The 11,574-nt window shown below is 48.3% G+C and overlaps 1 protein-coding gene across 1 annotated transcript in view; it reads left to right on the plus strand.

Moving 5' to 3' along the window:
- Positions 1-6,659, plus strand: part of ADA2 (adenosine deaminase 2) — a 21,212-nt gene extending 14,553 nt beyond the window's left edge. Inside the window, exons 4-9 of the mRNA XM_010176262.1 lie at positions 1,377-1,504; positions 2,641-2,731; positions 3,040-3,148; positions 4,111-4,268; positions 5,101-5,303; positions 6,253-6,659. Of these exons, the coding sequence (XP_010174564.1) occupies positions 1,377-1,504; positions 2,641-2,731; positions 3,040-3,148; positions 4,111-4,268; positions 5,101-5,303; positions 6,253-6,361 (798 nt within the window). The 3' untranslated portion in view covers positions 6,362-6,659. The remainder of the gene's footprint in view (positions 1-1,376; positions 1,505-2,640; positions 2,732-3,039; positions 3,149-4,110; positions 4,269-5,100; positions 5,304-6,252) is intronic.
- Positions 6,660-11,574: the final 4,915 nt, after the last annotated feature.

The following is an 11,574-nucleotide window of genomic DNA, read 5'->3' on the forward strand; positions in this document are numbered from 1 at the left end:
TTATCCAGCCTCTAACGCTGGCTCCAGGCGTGGGAGCCTCCAGAGCCCCTGGGCTCGCTCACACCCAGCAGCAGCTCAGTGTGCTTTGAGGTACAGGCAGGCAGGAAGGCTGCCTGCAGCCCAGTGAGGAGCTGTGAGCTTGCTGGGCTGCCAGCTCCAACGGGCAGCGCGGGCAGGGAAGTACCAGCTAAACTGGAGCAGGGATGAGAGGGAAGGGAAACACTTTGCTGTGAAAGTCGAGGTGAGCAGGGTGTGCTGGGAACAGCGAGATGCTCGTGTGGCTGGAGATCCTCTACAAGGCTTGGAGAACAGTGCTGACACTCTGCAAAAGCTCGCCTTGCAGCAAAGCCTGCCAGAAGCTGCCCCTGAAGTTAAGTAAATGAAAATTGGGATTTAGTGCGAAACAGCAAACATTGTGGAAAAGCCCCCCAGCCCCAGCTGTGTTTGCCAATTCAGCTGTGTAAAGTCTCCCATTCCCATGGGCTGCAGCAGGGGAAAATTCCCTCTGAGCCTCTGTGGCTGCCCCGTGGCTGCTGGTGCCTGCAAGGGGGACACTGGAGCGTGATGGGGTGCAGGGGCCAACTGAGGGGCATCACCAGAGGGGAAGTAAGAAGGTGGAGTAGACTTCTTGAAGGGTGGAGGAGAAGGGTGAAAGAGAAAAGCCGAGAAGGATAAGAAGAGAACACACAGAGTGATTTCAGCCACTTTGTGGGTTAGTATCAATCGGGGCACACAGGGTCTACACCCCTGCTGAAATCAGGGCAAAAGCCCTGCACGTAGCCCTGGTCGTGACAAACTTACAAAGCAAGTTGATAAGACAGGGCATGCCAAAAGGATTATTTTCCCCAGTTTATAGCCAGAGGACTGGGAAAGCGTGGCAAAACTAAAGGACTGACTCAAGGTCATGGAGCAAACCTCTGGCAGAGGGAAGCAGAAGCCCAGCCCAGCTGGTAGCTTATGGAGCTGAGCTCTCGCCTGCCTTGGGGCTGCCTTGGTTGACAGGCTGCCACAACAAGGCACAGAGTGTGTGTGAGCTGCCAGACGGCTGGACAAAACGCTCCAGCATTTGATACAGACATGAGGAAGAGGTTGTGGTCTCCTCTGGGTACTCAAGGGCACTTGCTCACCATGTCTGAACGTGGAGAAACTTGTTTCTTGTATCACATTAGGAAGGAAGAAAACCACTCCTTGGTTCTTGCCAGCTGGTAAAGGTTTCAAGAAGAAAACGGTCTGCACAGATTTAACTGCTTTTTTCTGCCCTGTCGCCAGGACCTCAGCACATTGCTTCTCCCAAGTTTTTCTTCAGTTCATGTCTCCCACCCTCCAATAAAACATCTCCTCCAACTTCTACTTGCCATGTGTTTTGTGTCCTGCAGGTGTACGAACTGGATGGCACCCGGCACAATAAATCATGGTCCGTGGCAACCTATCGAGAAGTGACCAGGCAGTTTGTGAAGGAGCACCCTGACTTTCTTGGAGCCAAGATTATATTTGCAGCACACAGGTAGAAGCTGAGCAGGGCTAAGAGTGCCTGTGTGTGGCTGACTATGCTACGGTGGAGACAGCAGCAGGGAGACAGGGGTTCCAGGCGGTGGCAGAAGCAGTGATGCTGAGGGCTGGGCTGAAGTGCCACAGTTGGTTAGCAATGCCCACATGCGCCGTCAGACACGGGGTGTTGACTCCCGAAGCATTCCCTGGCATGTATAAAAGGCTGAGGATGAGAAATCATCTATATAAGTCTGCGTACGTGCAAAGCGATCGGGGTTAGCTCATGGTGTGCTCTGGAGAGACGAGCATCTGTGAGCTCCGAGTGTGGGAATGAACAAGGGGTGGGCTGCTCGCATGTGTGCGTGTCCAAGCCATGCACGTTCTCCTCCCAAGTCTGGATGTGCTCCTCCTCTCTAAGGAAGCTGAAGCAGTGAGAGCAGTGCCTGAGTACGGGCATTCCCATCTCGCAAAGGTCCTCGCAGGACCCTGCGAATGCCGCTCTCCCGGCAGCCTTTGTGCTATGTTCGTGCTGCTGCTCGCAGGCGGGCACAAGGCTGTTCTCCAAGTCAGCCAGATGCCATGAAGTCATGGGAGGTGATCCTCAGCAAATAGAACAGATCTCTCAGCAGCACTTACTCACTCCAGCTCGGCACGATGCTGCTTTTCCAGCGCAGAGCTGGCTTGCCTCTGGCCAGCTTGGGTACGGAGAGAGTCGTGTACAAGATAAACTGTGATGTTTAAGTCTGATATGGTTAGAATAAATCTAAATTTAAAACTCTCTTGAAATACAACTACTGTCCCACCTCCCAACAAAACAGTCAAGAGAAACAACAACAAAAATTAAATATTTTCTCTCCATGCTGTTGTGTTCCCTGCTTGGTAAATGGGAAAGCCAGTGAGTCTTAGATAAGCGTGCCTCAACTCAAGTGACAGCAGGGTCTAGCCAGGCATTTCCTGGTCACTCAGGGGTTTCCTTTCATATTATCAATTTTCTACTGTTGTCACTCTGGAGACCTGGAGCTGGCTGTCAGATTCAGCAGCAACTTGCATTTTGGAAAGACCCCTGAGGGGCCTCATTTCACAAGTCAAACCCAAAGAAGGCAGGCTCGTGGGAGTGAGCCTCTGCACTGCTTTCTCTCTCTTGCTCTTTAGGATGCTGAATGTTTCCCAGATTAAAGAAGCCATCGTCACTGCCATGGCACTCAGAGCCCAATTCCCAGACACCCTGGCAGGCTTCGACCTGGTAATGGTATTTCTTCTGTGGCTTCGAGTTAACCCTTAGAGGTGCGATATAACTACATATATAATATGGGATATGTTTTATATCAGAGCCAGATCCTCTGCTGCTGCACTGAAATCAGTGTAAATGAATCGCACATCCTCCAGCTAAGGATTTTGTGGGGGGTTATTGACAAAATGCCCTGAAAGAATCAGCTCCCTACCCCACAGCATTGTAATTTCACTACAGTTGGCACCTCAGTGATCTATAGCTGTAAGTCCCACCATCTCCCAGAGTACATTAAAAAAAGTACCTCTCCACTTCCCCCACAGGTTGGTGATGAGGATGAAGGTCATTCTTTGTGGGACCTGAAGGATGCCCTGACCATCCCATATTCCCAGGGAGTCAATTTGCCATACTTTTTCCACGCTGGAGAGACTGGTAAGTGTGAGGACACAAGGCCTGTTACTGCTTGCAGAGGCAAGAGCTGAAGTCTTGCAAAGCATGGAAGAAGCTTTGTGGGTTGGTATCCCACTTAGTGGGAAGCATCAGGATGTCAAGGTGGGGTGTGTGTGTACATACACATGTGTATAATCACTTTTCCCTATGCTTCTCCTGATATCAGCTTGCTGCTCTAGCTGTCCTACGTGGCTCCTACCCTACCTGCTCTTGACTGTAGGTGCAATGTGGCTCAGCACCTTTGCCCTGTGTGTAACACGGAGTCACGCTGCAAGAGTTATTGCCATTTCCTCTTCGGAGCAGCTCTCATTTCCCATCCACAGGGGCAACAGAATTCCTCAACCGCTATTTTACACTTTAAGGTGAAGGAATGTCTGAGCAGGTCTCAAGTCTTAATTGAATACACTCATCAAAGGAACTGATTGCTGCTCTTCATTGTTGGCACGATGTATTATTATTGGCAATATATTATTCAGTCCATATGGACAGGATTTATCCTAACTGTGCATGACAGTTGTACCCAAATAGCACATCATGCTTATTCCATGTTGACATCTATAGAGAAGAGTCTACAGGTGAACTAGTTACCCTAGGCTCCCTTTATAGCCATGGACACTTTTAAAGCATGATACATCTCACCCTAATGCACAAGCCCATTCCCCAGAAATGATTACTTGTCTCCTTTGACTGTGAGCAGAGACCAGCATGATTAGCTTAGCTGGGAAAGCAGTACTGTGGACATCTAAAGCTGTTTGAGATGAGTGGGTATCTCTATGCTGGGCAATGATTTGGATCCCTGTTTCACTGAAAATGTAAAGCAGGAACTCAGGGCATGAGCAACCCTCTCACTTTGCAACTGAGACACTTACTAACAGAACCATCTACCAGTTTGAGGAGGTGCATTTCCTTCACAGCACTGCAGTGATTCTTACCTCTCTGCTCAGACTGGCAGGGCACCTCTGTAGACAATAACGTGCTGGATGCTTTGCTACTGAATACCAGCCGGATTGGCCATGGACTTGCCCTCATTAAACACCCAGTAGCCAAAAAATTGTCTCTGAAGAGGGATATTCCTGTAGAAGTTTGCCCCATCTCCAACCAGGTATGTTGGTAAAAGCTTAGGTCTTGGGGCTGGGACACTGGGATGGGGTTTGCCCATAAGGAGCAGCAGGGAGCTGGGGTCAGCTAGATGTTTTGTGGCAGCCAGGCTGGCTGGGTTTCCTTCACACCACCTTGTCCTTCAATCTGCTACGTAGACACGTGTTGTCTATGTCTAAGGCTTGTGATGCAGTCAGCTCAAAATCATTTCAATTCCCACTGAATTGTCCTCCCTAGTGGAGATGAGGCTCAGAGCCAGGGATGTGTCTAAAGAGGTATAAGGGAAAATACTTCAGAGCCAGGAGGGTGAGAAGCTGAGGTTGCAACTGAGAGTCCTTTGGATGTGTAGAATTCATAACCAGAGGGAACTGTTTTGCAAGACATTAGCATGGTGCCTATTGTCCCCTGGGCGCAGCAGAAAGGATGCTCTGGGGTAAAGATGTACCAGTGTGAGCCTTGAGGGGGAGAGAACCCTGATACCAGCTCCAGACACCCTTGGCTAAATGTCACAGCAAATATATAACCTAAAGACAGTTCCTGAAACTCTCACAATCAAATTGTTGTAATGAAGCAGAAGTTATTCACCCCACTGGCCTTGATTTAGGTGATTCATTTAAAAAAAAACCCGATGTCCTTGGATAGTTGGTGGAAACAAGCAGGCTCCACGTGCAGCATTTCAGAGCGGAACACCTAATATGCTCTGACTCTTCCTCCCTGATGACTACCTGCTGACACAGGCAGCTCTAGCAGGTATGCAGTGTGATGGCTGCCGTAATGCAAACGCAGCTACAGCAATAACCTGATGTTGATCTTGTCTCCCACCCTTCCCCACCAAGGTCCTGCTGTTGGTAGGTGACTTACGGAGCCACCCCGCAGCCAATCTCATGGCTGAAGGGCACCCCGTTGTGATCAGTTCCGATGATCCCTCTGTCTTTGGGGCAAAGGGAGTCTCCTATGACTTCTACGAGGTGTTCATGGCCATCGGAGGGATGAATGCTGACCTGAGGACCTTAAAACAACTTGCACTCAACTCCATAAAGTAAGTTCCTCACCACTCTCATCTAGCCATAGTAACGCTAAGGGGACTATCAGCTTGCTCCCTGGAAACCTGTTGTATTTGGGGTTTGGCCCCAGGGTCTCCTCTGCCACATGAACTGAGTGAGTTTCCATTGATCCAAAGTCCCCTCTGTGCATCTCCTCTAAGGGCAGGACACAGGGACCCCAGAGGATCCTTTGCCTGTACCCTTGAGTGCCTTTCCCTAACTCTGTCTCAGTTTATTCCTCCTTTCTCCATCTTTTGTGAAGTTGCCACCAGCACCTGGTTCTGGGCATGGGATAAATGTTAGGATCTTGTATCACTTGGCTATTTCTGCCCAAATTTGACTTGCTCTGGTGCTTGCCATGGCCCACTGAGGAAACACAGGAAAACAATCTACCAGCACGTAGCTTGGCTGTGTTTAACCACTTTTTCTGTTTAACTGGACAGCTATATATGTCCCAAAATAATTTGGAGATGGTGCCCAGGGTCTTTCCTCACATTCCTAAAGTCTTGTCTGTTTGCCAAATCCCATGCCAATCTTCATGCCAATCCCAAGTCCCTGCTTAGCCAGGGAGACAACAAATACTCTTATTTCCTACTGATTTGGACCAAGCCCAAGGAACATCTGAAAGCAACAGCAGCACTGTCTCTTCTGAACTAGTCACTGGGTGTTGCACGGCAAATCTCCAGCTTTTGCAGACTGAGCTGATTATTCTCACGGTGCAGGACTCTGTAGCTGTTGATATGGCCATGATGTTTCTCATCCCAGGGTGAGCCCAGCCTGCAGGAGCTCAGGCTCTTTTACACTGTGTTGTTACTCTGTGCAGCGTAGGCACATCCTGCAAGGGGTTAATCTGTTGCTGCTTCCTGCCTTTTCATTTTGGTCACTGATCTTGAAATAGCTGCTCCCTTGTCTCCTGTCTGATACTGACTTCTCTCCTCCACACAGATACAGTGCCATGCTGCCAGGTGAGAAAGCCAAGGCCAAAGAGGTCTGGCAGAAAAAATGGGACCAATTTGTGGCTGACCTCTCTGATAGATTTTTGAGGGAGCTTTAGAAGGGGAAGGAGACTCATCTCAGAAGGCATTTGGCAAGCCAGAGCAAGCCAGGCTTATTGCTATGAGGGAGACTGCTTCTTCCATGTGATTTGACTAGATGAATGAACCTCCAAGTCTCACCTGGCGATGGATGATTCTGGTAAGATAGGTTTAATGGGCTTCATGCTAAGAATGAGCTGTGCTATCCTGTGAAAGTCATGGACTGGAGGTAGAATGGAGCAGCGAGTCTTTATAGCAGCAACAAAGGAACATCCCGCTCAAAACAGTCAAAACAATTAAAAATTGCCAATGACCAAATCCTGACATCCTTCTTCAGGAAAAACATGCTTTCTAATTAGAGTTAGTGAGATATTACCAACGTGAGGACCTCTGAATTTTGCCTTATCATTACAAAATGCAGACCTTGTCCGGAAACAGCTAAGACAAACATCCAACCATTTGGGCCACTGACCTTCAGGAGAGTAAGGACTGAATATGACTCTTGTTATGTTTAACCCTGGGCCTGCTGCCAAAATAGCACTGCTAGGTCAAAGAACCAGTCACAGGTCTGACGTCTGCTATTTCAGGACCTACCACGGTTGGAAACGAGCTGATGGAACTTGCTCCTAGAACATTTAAGCCTGGTTGCACAGTGATCACAAAGCCAAAAAAAAAAAGGTGCTTCAGTTGCCAACAGATTTTTTACTGCAAAATCTTTTTCCTGTCCTGTGGTCACAAGGAAGCTAAAATGCTTTTCAGCTGAGAAGAAACACCCAGGATTCCCAGATCCAGCTTAATTAAAACTGTCACCCTGCACCGGGCCAAGTTAACACAGGCCTCTGCATTTATAGGAAATGCCTTTTGATTTCAGGGGTTCCACTACCAGCCTTTGTTACCTAAGTCAAGAGGGCGAACGTGGCCTTATTCAGCCCATCAGATACATTTTCACCTTGGTGGAAAGCTAATTCCACATCCAGGATGTTCACTTGGACCTTGGTAGTTTCCAGTTCTTTGGCAAAAAGGTATTGCAGCAACTACACAATAAATAGTGTCTGGACAAGCAGATTCCCTTGCTTAACAACATCTGAAATATCAGGAGAAGAACTAATTTTAAAGAGATTTAAAAGAGAAATCTTAGAAATTCAGCAAAATCCTTGGGTGTAGGTATCCCAAGCACACAGCCAGGATCAGCCAGCGCCTCTCTCTGGCTTCAGTACAATCGTGCTGGTTTGCATCAGCCAAAGGAGGATTTACAAAAGTTCCTGCCTGAAAGACATCTCCCTCCTCAGAGCCTCAGACTTGTGAGGGCTGTCGTTTCCTGAGCTGACCAGCTTGGGCAAATTGGCTCTCTTTATGTTTTCTGCTAATTGTCCCAAGCTGCCTGGCCTGGAGTGTTTATTTCCACTGACCTTGGTTAAAACACCTTAGCAGGAGGCAAATATACTTCCTATAGAAGTAGATCAAGCTGCGCAGCCCATGAGCCCCATGTTAAATTGTCCACATTTCCCAGGCTGCAAGTTCATCTCTAATTATGCCAGGGAGTAAAAATAAACCAACCAAACATCCTACAAAGCCCACAAGAAGAAAGAAATAATAAAAACTCAACAAAACAAAGGTGTTTACCCTGCAGAAGCCAACAACACAAACCACAAAGTAAGAATCTCAGTCACACACCTCACTGACCAAAGGGTTGAGTGCCTCACAGCTTAGCCCTTTGCAGCCACAGCTGCCTCCACTCCAGCTCTCTGCCCACATGCTCCACACCTTCCTCTGAAGGTCCAGCAGCCCCTCTTGGCAGGTCTCCATGGAGGTTTGGTCCTGGGATGAGCTTTATAGTGGAGGAGGAGCCAGGGTAGAGACACCTTTCCTCCTCCTCCTCTTCCTCCTCCATGGGGGTTGCATACAGAGCTCAGCCTAAAGCCCCCAGGGTAGGCTTTGCTCTTTGTCACATTATAAATGCTGACTTGGGAAATGCTTTATTTGTAACACTGCTGAGGAAAACTGCTGCAAAGGGGTGAAATGGCCCAGTGAGCAAAAGCACAGTCCCTCTGAGCCCCTGATCTTCAAGCTTTGCTATATGTGGATGGAGGAAGATCTTTTATTTGCCATGAGTTGATTCTCCCTTAAGTGAGCCCTTTTGCTGCCAAGGTGAAGCTAATTATTACAGAGCCAGTGTGGGAGGAGATGAGCTCCTCAACACAGACCCATGTCCCTTTTCTGTCACAGTGGAAAAGTTTCAACTCTTCCTGCACATCATCTCTCAAGAGTTTGAGCCACTGATGGCCCTTTGGTTGCCTGTAGTCCTCCCTCCTCACTACCTGCGTTAGCAGCAGTGGTAGATCTTCTGTTTGTCAAACACTTTCTGGGATCAGTTTACCTGTTGTGTCCAGTTTGTTCTCACCTTCCTGTGCACTTGGCCATTTACCTACTTTGCATCAGGAACTGTGACATGATGTGGCCCAGCATCTGGATCCACCAGCGTGTGATGCTGTTCAGAATTACAGCACAGAAACCACCGAGGGTTTAAAATTGTACAGCTCTGAGGTGACCCTCGGAGGAAGACCTCAGAAAGGTGAAAAATTGACCCTACAGGGCTCTGTTTGCATTTGTGACTCGCCTAATGACTCCACTGCTGATGAAAGGATCCATCTGAGGGTTGGTCAGATAGCAGAAACTTTCCCATCCTGATCACATGTGTTTAAACGTGAACCTGAACTGCATGGAGGTGCCCAACACTGGTGGTGTAACCTTCACAGAATCCCAGAATGGTGGGGGTTGGAAGGGACCTCAGGAGATCATCCAGTCCAACCCCCCTGCCAAAGCAGGTTCCCTATGCACAGGAAAGTGTCCAAGTGGGTTTTGAACATCTCCAGAGATGTTAAAAACCCTTGATTCCTTGGATCCCTGCTTGAACAGGGCATATCTATGTGTGGTGACTGCAGCTTCCCAAGAGTCCTCTAGCAATAGATGGGCTTGAACCATTTTTAGGGCATTAGAGGGTCAGATGGAAGGAGGGCCAGGCTGCTTTACTGCTGGGGATCAGTTCTTCCTTAGAGGGTTGCCCTCGTCTGGAGAAGAGCGCAAATTGAGAAACCCAGACTGCATCCCCACCTCCCTAACTCTAGGTGTGCAAAAAAGGTTGGACTGCAGGAGTTAAGAAAGATGAATCCACTCAGGTATCTCCAAAGCTTTGAGTAAATTTGGCTACGGAGCTTCACTGAAACTCAGTTCTTAGCCTTCAGAGTAACATTCCAAGGATTTTGCTGCCAGTCCATTCCCTTACCCTCAGTAACTTGGCTCCCTGCTCACATTTGTTATGCAAATGCATCACATATAATTATTTCACACCAGTCTCTTTCAAAACATAGTGTATATTTAAATCTTTAAACCTGTTTCCGTTGTGGTGTTTTTCCTCCTTTTTTTCTCTTAAAAAGAACTGGGGGTAGCGGTGTTTTGTGTGAGGTTTTCATCTGGAATGTGCAGTGGAGGGGGGGATGTTTCGCATCACTCAGCCTGGAGTACAATTATGAGGGGTCTGAAACGTCTTCACAGCATGATGCAAAAGGCAGTTTGATCCAGGGGAGCTAACTCCTGTGGAGTCAAGCCCAAGCCACCTGGCAAAGACATGACACAGGTCCTCCAGCCCCCTCCTTCCCCAAATCCCAAACCACACAGAAGCTTCATCCAACTCTTGGCCACATTTCCATACAGAGACCACCCGACAGACAGTATTTGCTTGTGCTACTTCTCCTACCAGCTAGAGAACCTGAAGATTACAGAGGTATCTGGACAAGAAGGGCTAGAGAGAGCCACAAGGTTGAGCAGGGCAGACCTAAAGGGGCAGAAAATACTCCCCTTTGATCCATCTGGGCTCAGGAACAAGGAAGGAGAGCAGAAAATCCATGGAAGTTTCTGTGCTGCTTACTTCAAGCAGCCATAGGAATATGTCAAGCCTTATACCTGTTCTCTCCCCCATGGGTCTCTCCCTATGGCCTCTTCAGGTTGAATGTGGGTGGAGTTTGATTTGCAGCACACTGTGTCACAGGTCCATCGATGTTTTGTTGCACAGCAGCTCAGACAGCCTTTGGCCCACTTGAGCAAATGTTTGCCTCCTGCTCACTCACCAGTGGGGAAATGGCTGATCCAGCACTAGCGGTTGCTATCAAAAATCATGCCAATAAAAACAGAGGAGTGAGGTAGGTGGTTGAAAATACAGATAGGCCCAAGGAAGCAGCTGGATCTATACGTCATGTGAGCCTCCATCACTGCAGTGGGACTATAGAGATGCCAAGATGCTGAGCAAAGCCCTCTGGCCATACAACATAGGGCTACAGATGTGTTTTCCACCAGCTCCCAACGCTCAGTCCTTGCTTCAGGTTTTTCCTCCTTTAAGTCTCTGAAATAGTCTCTTCACAGGTATTAGAAGGACATTTCTTTGGCCAGAAACTTATAGCTCTGATTGGCTCAGTACTTAATTCTTTTCTTTGCAGGCTTGCAGCAGATGCAATCATAGCAGGTCTATCAAGTGTTTTCTGCCCACTGAGGGACAGGCAGGTGAAGGGTCTGGCCCTCAATTCTTCTGGCTTGTCATTTTTATCAGGCTGTGTCCTCCCCCTTGGTCATTACAGGATAAGAAAGGCATTTTACTGTATTTTCTCAACCTTTAGCTTGTCCATCATTCCATGAGCAGGCTGCAGGCAGAGAAAGAGAAGAGATAAACCGAGGGGGGAAGGGCTGGTTCAGGCCATTAGAGCCTCTGTGGTAAGAAAAGAGACAGAAGGTATGGCTGGTTTCGAAAGTGTGAGGTGTTGGAAGGTTTGGGGGGAGTGATGACAGGGCTATGAGTCCAGGGAAAACAGAGATGCAAAGTTTACATAGGAACCCATAGGAGAAGGCTGTGGGCAACCACTTGCCTTTTTGTTTTGTTTTGTTTTTTTGCTTGTCTTTAAAGGCAGCTATGAAAGGGGATGGGGGAGACATCTAAGTCCAGTGTAGACAGGGGAAGAAGAGGGAGTCTCCTGTGAGCTGGTGTGAGAAGGACAGACAGACCATCTCTAGGGGATATGGCTGTTGCCAGATGCACCTGCAGAAGAAACTGTAAGGTCCATCCATGTATGACATGCAAAATAAGAAGCTCCTAGTAGAGTCACAGGGAAAGTCTCTTGAAGGGAAATACACTACGGGGCATTTCACACAGGGATGATGGGCTAAAGCCTGCCTGGCTAAAGCTGGG

Source organism: Antrostomus carolinensis, unplaced genomic scaffold (assembly GCF_000700745.2).
Source record: "Antrostomus carolinensis isolate BGI_N321 unplaced genomic scaffold, ASM70074v2 scaffold13969, whole genome shotgun sequence".
In the NCBI taxonomy this organism is placed as follows: domain Eukaryota; kingdom Metazoa; phylum Chordata; class Aves; order Caprimulgiformes; family Caprimulgidae; genus Antrostomus; species Antrostomus carolinensis.